Consider the following 19371-nt stretch of genomic DNA (forward strand, 5'->3'; position numbering starts at 1 on the left):
AGAAGCAAGCACAAGGACGATTGAATCAAAGTTGGTGCTTTCAAGTATAATTCTGTCTTCAACTTGAGGTTAGTTCTTTTGATGCTATCACTATCTCTCTCAATTTTTGTGTTGAAAAGAGATGTATATGTGTGTGTATATATATATATATATATATATATATATATATATATATATATAGAGAGAGAGAGAGAGAGAGAGAGAGAGAGAGAGAGAGAGAGAGCGAAGAGGTTTGGGCTCCTAGGAATTTACAATCTATGATTGTGGAAGGTTGCAGATCAACTTCATGTACGTGTAATGTTTGTGGATTATGAAAAGCCTGATAAGTTAGATTTTCGGAGCATAGGCACTGGACAATACATAATTTTTTGATTTGTTGTTTACAAGCCTGTTCAAACGCCGTTCGCCTCAAATATTGATCCACCAAATGAGTTTTGTAAGCTTTTATCCTTATCCACCTTTTTTCTACGAGAGTTATATTTTCAATGCTAATATTTTTTATGGCATACATTTTGCCAGATGGAGGCGTGGGATATAGGCTACCAAGGAGAGATAATCTAGTTGTCCGAAGATTGTTTTGAGGTTGTGTTCAGGTGTGTTAAGATACTCATCATTTTATGGGTTTGTAATGCTAAAAGCTTCTATATGGACATATATGGCAATCACGATGTTTTTATATATTAGTTTGGCAAGTATATATGTATGAGTGTGACCAGTATCTATGGATATTATGGGTGCGTGTGCATACACAGACACATATTTACATGTGTGTATGTGACATGCACACATGCATTCATAGGCACACACACACTTACATATATCTTCCAGTTGTGGCATGTATGGTTTCAATAGATTTCACATACACATACTCATACGTACATGTACATTCATATGTACATCTTTATGCGTGTTTGTATGTGACTCGATGTGCCTAGCTTCTAAAAGGAAAGGAAGGGTGATTTTACACATATTTCTTTTGCATGTACCTAAATGCAAAATTCTTGCCCGTTCGTCGGAGAGGAGTCGCGACACTAGTTTTTATAAAAGGAGATAAAGTTCCTTGACAAACAAAGCATTTGTTGATCTATTTTTATTTAATGGTCACTATTAAAAAAAAGGTATGTGTCTTTGCTTGTTCGTGAATAAAGGTGACCTCTTTCTTTTTGCCCTTCCTCCCCCTCTTAAAAGAGTAAAAGAGAGGAGGCACTTTTCACCGTTTTTTTTGGAATAAATAAATAAATAAATAAATAAATAAAAATAATAAATAATGATGTGTACTGTACTGCAGCAGCGGCACACACAGTTCACATTTCTCGTCAGGGCCTCCCTCCCGTACTTTTGCCCCCACCTTCTTGTCCTGTTCCGCCCGTTGTTTTATTTCGAAACACCCAAATTTCCTCTTCCCATAGGCAGCGAAGGCTTCCTTCGTACTAATTGCCATGGTTGCTTTGTAAGTCGTGGGATGAAGAGGCTGTCGCAGAGCTTGGCCGCTGCGGTGGCCATGGACAGGAAGTGGCTGATCCCCTTGGTAGCGAGCTCTCTCTTCTCGCTGCTGCTCCTGCTGGTGGTCACCGTCACAGTAAGCTCCTCTCCCTTCTCCTCTCTCATGCCTTTCCGAGGGCCTGTTACGGACGATCTGTTCGTGGAGTCGAGGCTGCCTACAACGCCGCCCTCCTCTTTCCCTGCGCCGCCCAGGCTGGCCTATGTGGTGTCTGGATCCAAGGGCGATGGGCCCCGCATGAGGCGCACCCTACAGGCTCTTTACCATCCGCGCAACCAGTATGTGCTGCACCTGGATCGCGAGTCACCCGCGCGCGAGCGCATGGAGCTAGCCCGCCACGTCAAGCTCGACCCCACCTACTTCGAGGTCGACAACGTCCATGTCATCACCAAGGCTAACCTCGTCACTTATAAGGGCCCCACCATGGTCGCCTCTACCCTCCATGCAGCCGCCATCCTCCTCAAGAAGAGCAAAGACTGGGATTGGTTCATTAACCTCAGCAGCTCCGATTATCCCCTCGTCACTCAAGACGGTAAGCTTGCTTTGTGCTTTTGGCCCTAACTACATGGTTTAGGCATGTAGAATCTGAACATCTCTCAAGGCGTTCCCCTGTTTAACCAAGTTTCATACATCGAGTCTTACATTCAATCTATAAACTTTGTTAACAGAAAACTTGGTTAAACAAGGGAATGCCTTCTTGCATACATCACGTGGATTTTCAATGTGTCTTGCATGAATACCGAACACATGTTTTTGTGAGATGCATCATGTGATGATTGTATCAAGGAATATAAATGCTACTCACTCAATCGTGTTGACTGTTACCGATGTGGCAGTTGGGCTTTACAATGTTGTTATACAGTCCTAGTGGCAGGGTCAATCTGTTATAGAGCCTGCAGATCTTCTTTTTGGTTTGCTTTGCAAAAGAACCCTTCTGATATACTAATTTTTGCACCCATATGTACGATTTTGTCCACAACTTCTCATTATGCAAAAGATTAGGGCTTACATGCATCTTGGATCTCATTCCCTTTCTAAAATGGAAGGGGGCTTGATTGTACGTGGGTATGGCTATTTAAGACTCTATGAACACTGTAGAATGTTTTGGGTTGTGCCATTGCTTTTATTAGAGATTCCATGGTCAACTTTGTGCCTTAGTAATGCTACACTTTTATTTATTAAAGAAAATTGATTATAGTAGTTGTCGAAGCTGTAAACGGGTCTCTCATCTTCATGTGTGCAATGGAGTCTCCACACTTCCAGACATAGAAGGTCAGCTAGTTGAGCTGTAGGTCAAGGTTAGATACATGATAGTTGCTTGGATGACGGAGTTAGGACCCGTGTTTCAGTACGAGGAGGCAGTTGATGGTCTTCTTCACCCATTGCAAGATAGAGTCTATCCCCACCCCCAAGTCTCCAGTAGTGGCTTGGTCCCCTAGCACTTGTGAGCAGTGGGAGATCATCAGTAGCACTAAGGCATGGCACATCTGGCAGGCACAGGGCGCAGCGAGGCCATTGAGGGCTCCCTCTGTTATGTACGGATTAGTGGGCCTAATCCAGTAGGGCTAGGGGAGACTTGGGATTAGGAGAAAGTAGGCTAATATGGGTGGCTAAGGTTATTATTAATAAATCTATGTGTACTAGCTATTTATAACAGTTTGGTATTTATAGCAGCAGTGAAGATTATATAAGTGAACCATGGGTTATTTAACCTCACTTTTGGTTAGAGTTCGACCAAGACTCTAGCCACGTATGTGGAGATTATAACAGTTTGGTTATTTATAGCAGCAGTGGAGATTATATAAGTGAACCATGGGTTATTTAACCTCACTTTTGGTTAGAGTTCGACCAAGACTCTAGCCACGTATGTGGTAGAGCATAGATCAGCATGACAAAGGACTGGGCATGGATCTGTGGGAGTTAGACTTTAGCCCTGGCTGGGGGGTGGTTCGAGGCATAGAACCTACGGTTGGGAGGTGAGCTGGCTTGTCACATGCACCTTGCACTAAAGTGCTATGTGACACACTGGCTCTACATGAGTACAATAGGATTACCTTTTTAAGAACATTTTGTCGTATGCCGTGGCCCCATTGTGAGCCCAATTGGGACATGTCAGGCATGAGCTACATAGGTCAGTCTCCAAAGCCATAGAGCGTGTGCATGTGTCAATTCTCTTACCCACTTGGAGAATTCATCAGATAGGTACATTTGGAGGTTTCTCAATCCAACCGATCTCTGTTGAAGTATCCTAGTTCCGAATCTATTTCCCTCTTAGCCATAGGGTCTCTAAGGGTTATTAGTTCTAACTTTCCTAATCCTTTGTTGTTGCTAGAATAGTTCTCAATTTCTAAGTCTATTCTTTTATTTGACCAAAAGCACTAGGTCTTTAAGGGTCGGAACTCTTAATCCACCCTAAACATTTTTTCCCTAAGCTCATAAGTCCTTAACAATACTCTAGTTCCTCTTGGATTTACAACTAAGCCTTAGGTCATATTTCTAACCTTATATTAGGGTCATAGTATGCTAAAGCTTCTATCTTTATATTTAAAAGGTTTGGTATTTATGAGATTCACCAAGGTAAAACTTTCCAAATTTCTTTCTCTCGCTAGGGTTTTTACCCATAAGGTTCTTCTTTGGTATTAGAAAGGATTCCATCTAACTTTAGGATGAACTCTTCATCTTTAAATCCCTTTGAGGGTGTAAGATCAAAGGCATCTATTTGTTTATTCTTTCTATTTATTTTTTGGTTTTCGGTAATTATTACAGAGCCTATAAGTAACTAGGAAATACATTTTAAAAAGAAATAGAGAAACAATGGGCAAAAGGTACAAAATGTACTTTAAAAATTTGAATTTGAAAGCTTAGGCCACTTACATGTAGGTTGAGGCTTGCAAATGGGAAGTGTAGATGCTGTAGTGTGTGATGAAGACTCTCCAAAGCTCTCAAAAATCCACGCTCTCTTCTGGCCTTGGAAGTTGGAATCAATGTCCTCCACAAGCTTCAAGGTGGAATAAATACCTAGTTTGACTAGCTCAGGGTGTACATAATGTGTAAGAGATTTAATGTAGGTACTGTAAGATAGTAATAGGCCAAGGTACAAGCAAGAAAATAAAGAAAGAAAAGGAAAGATATATTAATGTCTACGGAAGGCCAGATTGGCATATGAGACAAATCTGTATACAACAAGTCCATGTCTTGTGAGTATCATGGAAAGAAAAATTGAAATGAAAAGCTAATCCTAGTCATATGCAGCTCACTATGCAGTCACTGTCTAGCATGCTATAGATGTACAATCATGATAGGTGGTATACTACTAATTCCACCTAGTGGAGATGGTGGGGTGTAGTACATCATACATGGGGAATGGGGCGAGGAGGACTCTCACATCTGTTGTGCCCTGGTGTAGCTTCTGGACTCTCTCCTCCATAGCTCTATGGTATCGTGCCTGGATCTGGGCAGACTGGGCCTGATGGAGTATTGATGGTGTGCGTCTGGGTAGTCGTGGTCTCCTGGCTGCTCTGATCTTGGAGGCTCTTTATAGTGTGACCCCTCGTTCGGGAGGTAGATGATACAAGGGAAGGGGGATGTGGCTCGCTGATAGGCCTGAAGAAGCTGGTAATCTGTGGCTACGATCTCTGGGTCTGCACCTGTAGAAGCCCTCCTCTCTGAACAAGCAGTGGTATCTCCCTGTGATCTCATAATATACATGGTATCTGCATATGTAATGCTCCTCTATCTCTACCTCTCTGTGGCATAATCTGTCCTCTCTAGGGGTCCGTGTTGCTCTCCTTGCCTTAATCACTAGGAAATTTGAGAATCTAGGGAAATGATCTCTGTAGTATTGCATCTTGGTGGACACCCAATTCTTTGGCCATAGAGTCCATAGTATGTGCAATCATGGACTCGGCCTTTGTGGCCTCCATAAGCTTTTGAACCTGAGGGTTCTTGTAACTGATCTGGAAGCCCAGAAGAATAGATAGACTCTTCAAATACACAAAGCTTTGAAACACAACACAAGAACCACAAATAATACCAAGACACCACACTGAGCCCCCCCCCGAAACTTCTTTATTCAAATAGAAGCTTTTACAAGAAACCAAGGTTCGGGTGCAGTCTTGCACGGGTTTTTCACAAAGCATCAGCAAAAAAACTCCTGCCCAGATTCTCTATCCAAAGCCAAGACAAAGCACACCAATCGGTGTCCAAATCGAGGCTTTGTACGGGTACTGTATGGCGGCTCTGCAATTCTGTACAGCTGTCGTATTGCTGTTGTACGGCTGTCGTATTACTGCTGTACTGCTGACCGCGAGTCAAAGAGCATCACTAGTAAGAGGGCATTGAGGAGGACCAAAAAGCAAAAAGCTGCTTTTTCAAAAATAAACTCTAGGGCCAAAAAGCAAGGCCTTAAAGTTGGAAAAGCAAAGCACAAAAGCACTTGGTAAAAGATTGGCCTTATTTGAAAAGTATTTTATTGTAAAAAGTAAAAAGAGGAAAGCAAAGTAAAAAAGTAAAGCAAAAGCATGGATTACTTTCTGGCAAAAAGCAAGACTCCCTCAATTATAAAACAAGCATGTACGTCACTTGATCTTCATCATCAACCAAGTGTGGAGCTTATCATTGTCGCTTGCTGATCCTGCGGTACTACCGCCATCGCCGCTTGCCGGTCTGGCCGCTGCCATCACCGCTTGATGGTCTAGCCGCCACCATCGCTGCTGCTACATGCAGTCTGACTGCCGGCACTACAGCATGCCGTCTAACCGCTGTCTCCGCCGCCTACTGGACTGCGCCACCTACCTGGTTGCTTGATCTACCCCCGCCTAATCTGCGCCGCCTGCTAAAGTATAGCTGCCATACTACTGCCGGACGAATGCTGTTGTTCTTCTAATCTGGTCCGTACTCCAACTGTACGACCCTTTGTGTGTTGTTTCTACTCTAGAATTGGGCATCAAACCTACAACTGATCATCATAAGCTCCGTCATCTACACAAATCACTTGTGTATCTGCTTTACAAGTTTGGGGTAGGTGGATTTGGTACTAGCCTGGTGAGAGATCTTGTGGGCGATCCCGTGGTGTGCTCGGCATTAGGGTCTTGTGCCTCGAATTCGACTTGGGTTTCTACATCAGCATATTTGTTTGCTTTTTTGTATTCATTGATGTATTGATCCTGGTTTCTGAGCTCGTGGATTGTTCTTGAATAAATTCTTGTGGGTGGGCCTGTCGTCGAGGGCAAACGCTAGGCGGGTGTCCCGACTCCCATCTATCTGTAAATGTAGCACTATCTGGGTAGACCCGAATAGTTCACGCGCTATAGTATCGGACCTCCTAGAGGAGGCCGGGCACCAAGATTTAATGGACAACAAGCACAGTACAAGATGTAATTTGCTGAATTGACAAGAGACGCATAATGAGCCGGAATGGCCAGCCCCTCTCTCAAATAATGTTTATTGATCTTGGTAGAATCAAGTACATAGTGTCATGGTCATTTTTGACCAGATTTCTATACCAATGCATATGAATACAATATTGCGAACAATATGGTTATCGGTGAAGATTTGCAACTCACACTACCCTCACAAGTGCCCATGTTCCCTGCCATTTGGTCTTTATTGTTCCACCCACACATGGTAGAAGCAATATGCAAGACAGCACGTAGGACAAGAGAACATTACACAGGGTGGTATGTGAACATGGAGTCCTGCTCCTCCCTCTTGCTACCTACTTACATAATTGAGCATTAAAGCTTATGAATTGCAAGTAGAGTCGATAACAACGGAAGTCTTCGTGATGGAAGAGTTTGGAGTGTTGAAATCCTCCATCTATTGTGATCCTTCACGACAAAAGTCTTCAAGTGGATGCAATGAGTCCTGGGAAAGCTTCCCTTATAGTTTAGCTTGAGAAAGGAAGGCTGAAATTAGGGTTTTGCAGCGAAAAGACCAAAAATTACACCAAATAAAAGGACTGTTTTGCTGAATTCGAGTCATTGGGGGTGTGTAGGAGAGTGAATACTACTTGGAAACACTCTTGGAAGCTTGGAAAATACACTAGCACGCTTGGATATGGTGTTGGGGAGAAAGTACAGAAAATATAGCTATAAAACCTCATGCAGGGATGTGCCAACTTCTAGAGAGAGAAAGAAGAGAGAGATGATGAGATGTCCACTTTGGGTGTTAGGCAGAGAGGAAAAGTGAGTTGGGGTGCAAGTTGGGATGGACACATACATCAGCTTACCTTTCTAGAGATGTGGAGAATCTCCAGAGATTTGTTGAGGCGATCAAGATCTTCTGTCGCGCATCAGAAGCGCAGATCAACTGGCACAAGTCGTGTGGCTTCTAAGTAGGCTCTGCACCCACCCTGACGTGGCGTCCATTTGAGGCTTTCCAATGGATTCCGAGGGGCACTCTTGTTTGCTATCTTGGATGTCAGGTGGGCATGGATATTTCTTCGGAGCGGCAGCTCGCCCCCCTTCTTTTGAGCATTCGGAAGAAGCTTTTGTACTGGAGTTCTGCAAGACTCTCCCTAGTTGGTAGAGTGGTGGTGGCGAACTAGGTCCTTCTTGCCACCATGTGGTACATTACTTCTTGTTGGGCCTTCTCCCGAGCATGTATTGGTTAGGTACAACGGTTGATCCAGAGTTGGCCTTGACGGGAGACCTACCAGGGCCAAGGTGGCATGGAGAGTGATCATTCAGCCGCGACGCAGATGGAGCCTATTCAGAGCTGCACGTTGCTGGACAAGCTAATTGTTGAGGACTCCTTCTCGGTGGTGAGTCTTGGAAGGACTTTCTCTTGGCTTGGATTTCAGCCCACACCTCGAGTCTAGGGGGCCCTTGGCCGTAGAGTACTTGATGGATCTTTACAGGGATATGGCCCCCAGATTTAGCTCTGCCTTTGAGGACATGTTTGGAGCGAGTTTACTCCGAGCTTGGGATCACCCTAGGCCAGCCCTTTGGCAACTAGCTCTGGTTGCCTCAGAGGAGTGTCTTCGGCAGCCATTGATTTGGAACCCCTTGATCCGTTTACCCAGTGGCCACATGCTGGGGGCCCGACCTCATGTATCATGAGACGCATTGAGCTTAGGGCCTGCCAGGTTTGACTTGTACACAAGCCACACAAGCAGTTACACCCCCGGAGGTTCAGGAGAGAGGCTTGGCCGGGATCCGGGGGGTAGAGATAGGCTCAGCATCGATATTGACTCTGCTATTTCTAAGGAGTGGCTGGCTAGGAGTGTTTACTTAGCATGATATTCTTTTGGTAGTCCACGGGGTGGACGAGGGTAGTGGTTTGCTCACTTTTTCTATTGGTCCCCATGGTAGATTAGAGAGATCCGAGCCCCTCGTGGAGGATTTCAGTGGATGCACCTTACAATGGGTGAGGGTGATTGGATTTCACTCACGTGAGTGGCATAGACCCCCCACTGGGCCAAGGTAGCTAGGGAGAGATTCTTGCGGCTATGGATATGGGAGAGCCGGCCCCTCAACCGTGTCCAGTGGGACCCGGGAGAGTGGACTTGGCATGATGCTGCTGATTAGGAGGAGGCTCTGGATGCCCCCTTTTTTTGCATATTCAGCGCGGCTAGGCCGCAGGATCCAGATGCCAAAGATTGATGGCACCTCAGTAGCAGCAGTACATTGGCAGTCACAGGGCCTCTCACAGCCCTTCCTCTCAGTTTTTGGAAGAGGTTCTGGGACAGTTTCTGGCCTAAAAAGATCACCCTCTTTCTTTGGCTGATGGCACACAAGAGCTTTGCGGTTGGCACTTGGTTGGCATTTGGAGGTCAGCCAGCTGCTTGCTCGAGGTGCGGCCACCCTTAGTAGTCTCACTGACATAGTCTTTGGGATTGCCCAAAGGCTCAGCAAGTTTGGCGGCGGATTCTCCTCATATTCACGATGGACAAGGCTTTGACCTGGGTCATTACATGGGGCACTGTCGCTTGGGCCCCAGGTTGAGGTGGTCAAGGCTTATGAGGAGGATGGTGGGGTTTCCAGTCTCTCACCTCCGCATTTTGGCAATACCAGTCACACAACTCCACCTATTGACCATTGGCGACAAGGCTCATGCCAGAGATGGGAGATTTGCAGTAGCATTGCAGCCTGGCACATATCGCGAGCTAGATGCAACGGAGCCATCGAGGGTACCCACACTCCGTGTTACGACCCTGTGTTTTTCCCTCGGGACAACAAGCAGGTGGACACGGGCATAGGCACGGGACGCAGAGTGTGGATAGGCATCAGTTGAATGTGAAAAGGAAACTCATAAGTGTGGCCAGCCCAAGCGTGAAAGGGGACAAAAGGGATTTTGAGGTTATAAGGTTTTTAAAACCTTTGATGATAAAAATAAATATTATTTTTGAGGCATGCGTTTTTGCTAAAGTTGCTTTTGGCTTTTTTGAGAAAAGCGATTTGAATTGCATGCTTATAAAAGCAAAGGTGGCGGAGATTCATGGTGTGGTGGTGAGGCGCATAACTTTGGATTCGTGAGGGGGAAGGTCGCCAGATGTTCTTCACGGGCACATCCCCTGGAGTACTGCCGCTACTGACAGGCGCAGCTACGCATGGATGGGCGCTGCTACTGTTGCCGTCTCAGGAGCAGCGGCTGCCGCTGCTGCCGCTACTGCTTAAAACCTTTGCTTTTTGGCGTTTTTATGAAAAGCGCATCGTTTCTTTAAAGAGGGCGAAGGGTGGCGAGTCGGAGATGGTGATCGCCGTGTGGGAAGGTGGCCGGATGGTACGCAGGCGCATCTCCTGGAGCGATGCTGCGCATGAGGTGCTGCTGCTGCCGCCATCATTTGTTGCTGTCGCCTGATGTGCTGCCGCCGCCAGGTGCAGCTGCCTCCAGCGCTAGCTGCTGCTGCCTCCACCGCTAGCTGCTGCTGGCTGGTGCCCCCAGCCGCTGCCGCTGCCGTTGGCTGATGTTGTTGCTGCCGTGCTGAAGCTGCTGCTGACATGCTGATGTTGCTGCTGCCACCGCCGCCTTGGGGGGTGCTACTGACATGTGTTGCTACACTTGCACGCATGAGTTGCTGTTGCTGGGTGTTGACAAGGTGCTGATGCACATGGCCTACAGCAGGGTGCTGCTGCACATGGGCAGCCAGGCAGGTGATTAGGTAGTTGAGCATGGGCTACTACTAAGTAAAAAGCGACCAGGTGACTATATTTATGGGCTACTGTCAGTCGGGCAGCCAAGCAGGCGTCAACCACGAATTTCTCTGCAGACAGTTGGGCAACCAGTGTTAGACGGGAGGTCCTCTACGCCAGGTGTTGCATATGTGGAAGCAGTCAGCATGGGCCTCTCTCTATCACTCTTGGAAGAAGGTAAGCTGAAGGAGGCACCAAGGGGCTAACAGCCAAGGGGTTTCTCTCTCTCTCTCTCTCTCTCTCTCTCTTCGCAAGCAGGCTTTGTTTACGAGATTTGGATGAAGAGGATCAAGTTAAGATGCACAGGATGATGTTCTTGGAAGAGATGTGTGTTGCTCTTCATCTTGGACCTATGTGTATTCAGGGATTGCTTGACACATCCTCTATCTTTCTCTCTCTGATTTTTTGGCATCGTGATTGATGGTGCACATGTGGATTTATCTGTCATGGAAACAGGATATTGGTCTTTCGAGAAGAAACACGACTTTGGTATCGAGGATACAGGTCTATGGTCTATCAGGTACAGGTCTTTGGTTTTATGTTGAAAGCATGTCTTTGGATTCATGTGAACAGGTTCTAGTTTTCTCGAGGATACATGCAGGCTGTGACTATAGGAAGGACATGGTTTGGTACAACCCTACTGTTGTTTGGGAAAGGGTTCCTGGGGATTCCTTTTCAAGCAGGGAGGTGTCGTACAGATGTGCCTTCTCTATGGAATGCTTTGCTGTAATAGCGAGAGATCTTATTTGGAAAGTCCTGGGTGAAAAGCAAAAAGAGATCCTATTGGTAAAGGATTCGACAAGTTGTTCTATGTACTAATTTTTTTAATCAAGTAAAGAGATACCGCAAGGGGCGTCACTGCGTTTTGGAGCCAATCGGTGTCCTTGTACTATTTGCAGGAGCATTCTAGCTCCCCTGTTTGTTTTTCCTTTTTTAGGTTCTCATGGGTGATGAAGTGTTTTGTGTGCGAGTGTTTGTTCACGCCTGTCAGATTTATGAAGGCCCGTTTCATGGTTCCATTGCCGGGATATCGTCAACTTTCTCAAGGAGGCGAGCCCGTGGTTGTCACATCAAAAGCTTCAACATGTGGAGAGTGAAAGGGAAGTGCAGGAACAAAAAGCAGTTGAAGTGTTATGGTGCAAAACATGGGTTAAAGGCTATGACTTCCGATATTTTGTCACCAGTGGTATCTTCATGGAGGCTTCATGGGTTCGGAAGGCAGCTTCTTTCTATGTTTAGCAGTGGTGATCTACTATGCTTCATTGGGACTTGTGCTTACCACTTGGGTGGAGTGCAAGCAGGTTTTGGGTGCCTGTGGATGTATCAGGTGAGGCTCAGTTGGAAGCAGAGGAACTTGATAAGGTTCTTATTCCCGAGCAGATACTGGCACATAAGGAAAGAAAGGTACAGGGTAAAGTTTCCCGTCGCTATCTTGTGAAGTTTAAAGAACTGTTCACTGATGGATGCGAAGTGGATGGAGGAGGGTGACTTAGCAGATTCACCTTAGGTATTGCAGCTTTATCTTGACGCCTTTGAGTTGGAGCTGACTCTTGCGACGGCTCATTCAGGTTCAGCAGAGTTTGGGTCTGGAGCAGTGCCTGATGCTCAAGAGGGGGGTAGCACCTCCACTCCCTTGTTACAGACATGCTCAGTTGTTATTTAGGAGTCACTTGGTGACATCTTTGTATTCACCCGAGGTACTAAGGCTGATAGTACATCTGCTTATGGGACTTCTATGGTATTGTGTACTAGTCACATGAGATGGTAAAGTTGGGTATGTTTCACAGTCGGCCGCACCATGAACTATAACTGCAACTATGGATGGTTTTTGCCTTTGGAACTAAAGTATGAGTGAGGAAGATTGATCTTTGTCATATGGTTCTGGCTGTTCTTGACCACAAGATCAGTCAATTGGATTTTGAGATGATGCTATTTGTGGAGTTGGTCTCCTTTGGAATGGCATGGTTTGGTTGAGCTCAAAGGCTGCAGCAACCTGAGCTTGGAGACTCTATAAAGGGCATAAGTCTTGCGAGCAGTCCTAGAGTTGGTTTGGTTCATATATGGACTGAACTCTATTTGTGCATGTATTTATATACTGTTGAGATATTATTGTATTCTGGTGCCATTGGATCCTGGTACCCTTGAGAATACATTGGGCAATACTCAGGATGTGTCAGGATGAGATGCATGTATGTTGATATGATACATCAGGTACTTTACCATTTTCTTGGTGTATCACTGAGTGTGACTCCTGCGGGATGGCCATAAGTAGAGTGTGTATGAAACCGATCCCGTCAAATGGGAATAGACTCCGTTGGACACCCACACGCGTAGTAGCACAACTTAAATATCACAATTTGAATGGACAACTTAATAACAACTGAAAGTTGAAATGAAATGAAATGTTGATCAATGGACACTAGCACTGGGGCCGGAACAGGCCAACCCCCCCCTCAAAATATGATATATTATTGGGAGTATTTAAAAGATACAATGCTCCATGGGTTCAATGAACCAGATGATGTCCATGTACAACTGAGATGAATACTTGTACCAAACAAGAGGCTCGAAGTAGATGTTCGAAGGAGAGCAACCCACTTGAGAAGTCAAGTCTCTACGGTCCTGTGCCTTCACTGGAATCCGCGGAGAGCGCCCCATTGGTGTTCCAGGACCACGCACAAACAGGCGCTCCTGTACTAATGCCTGGCTCTCCCGATCTCGGCACCCATGGACCGTGGTTCTCCAAAAGCTTGGACTACCCGGCACCGAACGGGTGTTAGCAGCAGAGGGTAACCTTTATCAGATTTACATCAAAGTCCTTTACTTGAATCTCAATCCACTTACATGTAGCCTGCTAGTGGAAGACAAATACTCGATGCATCTAGGTGCAGCTACTAGAGATGGACACCAGGGCGCAGCAGCCTACTTGCAAGAAGGAAGAGTACGCAGCCGCCTGGAGATCTGAGCGCAGCCGCCTGCTGAATGGAGAGGAGGCCTGGGCGCAGCCACCTGTGGAGATCTGGGAGTGCAGCCGCCTGTGGAAGAGGGCGAGCGTAGCCACCTGAGGAGGAGAGCACAGCCGCCTGCTGTGGAGAGCACAGCCGCTTGCTGTGGAGGAGGAGGAGGCGCAGCCGCGTGCAAGGGGAGGAGGAGGAGGAGGAGCAGCCACCAGTAGCCGCCTGTGGAAGGCGTGCGCAGCCGCCTGAGGGAGGCGCAGCCGCCTGCAAGGGCAGAAGACGCCTGGCTGCAGCCGCCTGTGGAGTGGCGCAGCCGCCTGCAGAGTAGGCAGCCGCCTGAGTAAAGAGAGAGCAGCCGCCTATGGAGAGGGCGCAATCGTCAGCAACCTGCAGAGTGGAGGAGCACAGCCGCCTATGGAGAATGAAGGATGGTCGCTTGCACAGTGCTCCCAAGCTGGTGAGATGGTCGCTCCTTTGCAGGTGTTAGAGAGAGAGCACACGACCACAACTGGCCGGCGGCCCCTCTAGTTTGCATGGAGGCGGCCAGTTCCAAGGTGGGGTGTGGGTAGGTGGCCATGCACCCACCCCCACACATAAAGGGTTCCTTTTACCCTTCATGATTAAACGTGGGTGTCCACCCTACCAAGGACATCATTAAATATTTGGGAGGGTGTCCACTCTTTAATGAATGTGAACTTGCCACCTTATAAAAAACAAAGGTTAAAAAGAATGCTATAAAGTAAACAAGTGCAATACACTTACCACCTGTTCACACCAAGGTTGATGTGTACATACTGTACGTTGTGTATATGTACGTACTGTACGGTGTTCCGTACAGTAAAATTTTTTATGTACGTAAAAATACTACCATTGGCAAACAATAGGACATTCAACACCTTTCTACATTTAAGGTACATAAAACATTCAAGAATCAAAATAAACCACTTTGCATGTAGTATGTACTAATTTCAACACACACATCATATACTTGACACAATGGCACATCGTATATCTGTCAAGACAAAATAGACGTAGAAAGGCTCATACTAGAGCATACAAATAACAAATGTCTGATGTCAACCTAAAAGGCTCATACTAGAGCATACAAATAACAAATCATAAATGTCTGATGTCAAGAGTCAAGACTCAAAAGTAAAAAACACTAAGCAATAACATCCTAGCTTGTCCCATTCCCATTCCCGTTCCGTACTGCACTCATGTTCTTGTTTGGTTCCGTTCCTTGTTTCATGATGCAAGTATAGAATGTGGTGACGTTGACTCTGCCAATCAAATGCATTTTCCACTTCTCCAAACTCAAATTGCCTGAATTGAACAGCAGAGTAATAGAAATTTGCATTTCTGCGATGTGCCTGGGGATTCGAGGAGTCGGGCCACTGATCTTAACTTTTCCAGCAAGCAGTAATCCGGCTTTAACAACTTCAGGGTGCGACTGCTGGTCAGGTATAGAGGAGGAGGAGGAGGAGGAGGAGCAGCAGCAGCAGCATCGATGATGATTATGAGGAGGTGCTTTGGTCTTTGTCCGAAGGTGGTCTGACCTCCCATACGAGCAAACAACCCCAATCGTTTTGTTTCTTTTTGTTTCTTTTGCCTTGCCGAGTTAATAACCAAGGCCCTGCCCTGCCCTGCCCTGTTTGCTTTTGGGGTTTCAAATGACAAGTCAAAAATAAAAATATATATAAATCAACGTGCGTGTGCAACGATAATTTTGCAAAGTATTCCAATAAAAATCTACATGTAACTTTTTTTTTAATGGGACAAAAAAATCACCTACTTGAGAGAGAGAGAGAGAGAGAGAGAGAGAGTTTGTGTGGGCCGATGAACTTTGTAATGTGTGCTTGCTTATCTTTGGTATTGCTGCCTCCCCCATAATTTTGGGGCGGGATTCTAATACATGTATGAATAATAGTAGTTTTTGCACGAGCTGGTTGGTCGGGTGTTTCAGCGGAAACATGCTTTTTCAAAGTTGCTCAAGTTTTGTTTTTAACATGCTTTTTTGCTGTCTAAGTCAGTGAGTTCTGTTGAGCGTGTCATTGTCGTCCTCTCACTCTAAACTCGGGGGTGGGGTATGGACCATATCAAAGCTGCCTCTGTGCTTTGTCTTGGTGGGGGATTGAAGTTTGGTTGGTGTTTTCATGGTGCCTTTCTCTCAATTATGATGAACCTTCTTGTGGTTGCAGACTTGCTTCATGTGCTTTCCTATCTGCCAAGGGATTTGAATTTTCTCGACCACACAAGTGATCTCAGCTGGAAAGAGTAACTTCTTGTTTATGTAGTTTGCTTTTTTTTGTTTTGTTTTGTTTGGGCCTGTACCTTGTTTGAAATTTGAAGTTCGTCGTCCAATCAACTTGTGTACCGCCGTGGATAGGTATCAAAGAGCGCGACCAATAATTATTGATCCAGGATTATATATGTCCAAGAAGTCTGATATATTTTGGGTGACACAGAGGCGTGCAGTACCGACTGCCTATAAGCTGTTCACAGGTAGGTACACAGTTAAAAGATAAATAATGAAGAATGTGTCGCTCGGTGATTCCTCTTATTAATGGGTTTTTTTTTTGTTTTTTTCTGGGGGGGTGGTGCAGGTTCAGCTTGGACAATTTTGACTCGATCGTTTATTGAGTACTGCATTTGGGGTTGGGACAATCTACCACGCATCATGCTTATGTACTACAGCAACTTTGTGTCATCCCCAGAGGGGTATTTTCACACTATCATTTGCAATGCTAAGGAGTTCAGGAATACCACAGTCAATCATGACATGCACTATCTTAAATGGGATACTCCACCAAAGCAACACCCTCTTTTACTCACTCTTGATCACTTTCAAGACATGAACAGCAGCGGTGCTCCTTTTGCAAGGAAGTTTGCTGAGGATGATCGGGTCCTTGATAAGATAGACAATGAGCTACTTGGTCGAAAGAAAGGCTTTTTTACTCCCGGTGGCTGGTGTATTGGAAACAATAAAAATGAAACAGATCCATGCTCTGTCGTTGGTGATTCTTCTGTTATTAAACCAGGACCAGGTGCGAAGAGGCTTGAGAAATTGGTTTTGAACCTATTATCCGAGAAAAATTTTCGTTCAAATCAATGCAAGTCATAGAGAAGGTGGAAAGAGTTCCTCGTGTCAACTTCAAATGGAGTTCCTTGGCATATTTAAAGCAAATCCTTTTTGCTTTTTCTCTTTTGTTTTTGTTTTTGAGAGGTGGGAGGGACGGGCGGGGGTATAAATTATTGCTCAGGTGAGTTTAAGCATGGATGGTCTGTGTGTGTGAGAGAGAGAGAGCCATATGAACATCTGCGGAATGCCATGAAGGCATATGAGACAAAACACATCATCATGAAGACCTAGAGGTCTTGACAGCGTTATGTGTTCATGGGGAAAAAAAAAGGTTCTAAAGGTACACTATTATAATACCATCGCTGTGGTTTGGGTGTGCGAAAGTCTTCAATCATAGCTTTTTGTTCATGATAGACCACCCACTTACCAGCTTGGCGAGCTTCTCGAACTTTGGTGAGCATGCATACATACCTTTGTATGCACTAATGTAAGCTCTTGACCACACTTTTGGGTTGGTGAAATTTTGTTTGCTTATTGATGGACCACCACATCCTATATTTTTTTTGGATGTTTTGGCTTGGTGGGCGAAGAACGTCGACCAAGATGATGGTTACGAGAGGCAAGAATCACTAAAATCAAGATGACAACTAGTGATTGATGGATCGACTGATAACGTACACACGCGCCCGTGTGTGTGTGTTAGGGAGAGGGGAGAGGACTTGAGAGAGAGAGAGAGAGAGAGAGAGAGAGAGAGAGAGAGACTACGTGACCATAGGAAACGCACATGTGATCGAGATCATGACTAAAGAGTGTCAAGAATGCGGGAACGAGTGTTAGAAAGACACGAGAGAGAGAGAGAGGTCGTCGCCATCTATGCTCCCGCCTCGCATTCCTTTGACAACATATCGGCCGCTTCTGTAATCAGACAACACACCGCCTTTCGTTATCAGTGGAGCTGCTTGCAACAAGAGGTATTACTGTAAGTACAGCAGGTACACTAGGGTTTCTAGCAAGTACTGCAGGTCCAGTAGGGTTTCCAGCAGGTGCTGCAGTACAGTAGGGGTTCTTGCAGGCACAATAGTTTCCGCAAGTACTGCAGGTACAGAAGAGTTTCCAGTTGCCGGTACTGTAGGTACAGTAGGGTTTCTAGCAGGTGACTTGCAGGTACAGTAGGGTTTCAGCAGGTGGTGCAGGTACAGAAGAGTTTCCAGCCAGTACTGCAGGTACAGTAGGGTTTCAGCAGGTACTGCAGGTACAGAAGAGTTTCCAGCCAGCACTGCAGCAGGCGCTGAATTTGGGTTTGAGAGAACGGGTTTTCTTTGCTTTTGTACATGGATTTGGATGACCCGGCTGCTGCTGTTGGTGGCATGGCTGCCAATAGCCTTAACATGGATCTTATTGAGGAGATGATCGAGAAGGATGTGGGTTATGCTTCAGATGCCTCGGAGCGACAAAAACGTCAAAGGCTTGATGTTGATGCAAGCTACACTCCGGTGAATGTTGGAGAGAATGCAGAGGAAAGTTCTCAGGTACCTTCTCCGGAGTTTGCACGTTTGCACCAGATCACTGGTGAGCTTTTGCAAGAATATGTGAAGGCAAATAGCGTGCAAATGGCTGCAGTAGATAATGGTGGAGTGGCTGATGTATGCATGGAGACTCCTTTGTTGCTACAACAGCTAGCAGATTTTCATGATCGTGCTGCTATCTTCTTCTTTACTGGGCGTATTCCGTTGTTGCCTCGTCTTAGAGCATGGTTGGGCCGCTTGGTGTTGCCTGAGGCACTTGAGGAGATTTACGATGGTCCGAGAGGCTTTTATGAAATACTTTTTCGCACTTCGGAAGCCCGTAGGGCAGTCTTGGAGCAGGTGCCACTCTTTTTGGATGGGCAGTTGGTTCATGTGGTTCGGTGAAAGCCTATGGCAGAGTACCAAGATATGTTGTGCCAGGCTTGCCCAGTTTGGGTTGAAGTGAAACAATTCCCACCAATGTTTTGGCGTGTTTTACGAGGTCTCATGCGAGGTGTCGGTGATGTCTTGGTGGTGCCTCGAATGACATCTAGAAACCGAAATCGTCTATGCATGTTGTGGGATACTGGGAGACCTAGGCCAACACATTTGCGTGTCAATATGGCTGGGCTGCAACCTTTAATGTATGAATTGAGGTGGGATACATTTGCTGGCCACTGTTTCAAATGTGGTGAGATGGGCCACTTTGTCTCCGAATGTCCTAAGAAAGAACAAGTTGTTGCTACCAAGGATATTGTTGATGGGCACTTGCCCGTGGAAGATGAGCATGCTGCTCCTTTACATGATGCCCAGCACATGGATGTACATGTGAATGTTCAGAATGAGGTTGAGCAGCCATGGGTGGAAGTACGTGGTAAAAAGACACGATTTGTTGTCCCGCGGGGGGGGATTTCTTAGATGCTGTTTGGCGGGGGCCTTTGCGTACTCATCAAGGACCCTTACATACATATGCTCGTCGCCCTTTGGGTTCTGGTGCCCAGCAACAGACCAGGATTGAGAGGCCGGGCGGCCAACTTTCTCAGGGTACAGGGGCTCTTGAGGTGGATAGAGTAGAACGCTATCCTATTAGAAGTCGCCTAACAAAAGAAGCACAACAACAATTGTCTCTTGTGTTTGGTTCTAAGGGTGAGGTCATCTCGCCATGGGATGGTCATTACCCTTTGGCACATGCTCG

At 46.0% G+C, this 19371-nt stretch overlaps 1 protein-coding gene across 1 annotated transcript; it reads left to right on the top strand.

The window, feature by feature from the left end:
• The first annotated feature begins 1295 nt into the window (after positions 1-1295).
• Positions 1296-16786, top strand: LOC147616856 (beta-glucuronosyltransferase GlcAT14A-like). The gene is made up of 4 exons (XM_086776496.1): positions 1296-2033; positions 15791-15866; positions 15979-16094; positions 16196-16786. The coding sequence occupies exons 1-4, from the start codon at positions 1463-1465 to the stop codon at positions 16711-16713; spliced, it is 1281 nt and encodes a 426-aa protein (XP_086632622.1). The 5' UTR covers positions 1296-1462; the 3' UTR covers positions 16714-16786.
• The last annotated feature ends 2585 nt before the right edge of the window (positions 16787-19371 follow it).

Source organism: Cibotium barometz, chromosome 37, assembly GCF_041138505.1.
Source record: "Cibotium barometz isolate CiBa-2024 chromosome 37, ASM4113850v1, whole genome shotgun sequence".
Lineage (NCBI taxonomy): Eukaryota > Viridiplantae > Streptophyta > Polypodiopsida > Cyatheales > Cibotiaceae > Cibotium > Cibotium barometz.

Coding starts and splice junctions, on each gene's coding strand:
- LOC147616856 (XM_086776496.1), top strand. CDS start 1,463: ATGAAGAGGCTGTCGCAGAGCTTGGCCGCTGCGGTGGCCATGGACAGG. Junction 2,034..15,790: donor TCCCCTCGTCACTCAAGACG/GTAAGCTTGCTT, acceptor TTGTGGTTGCAG/ACTTGCTTCATGTGCTTTCC. Junction 15,867..15,978: donor AGTGATCTCAGCTGGAAAGA/GTAACTTCTTGT, acceptor CGCCGTGGATAG/GTATCAAAGAGCGCGACCAA.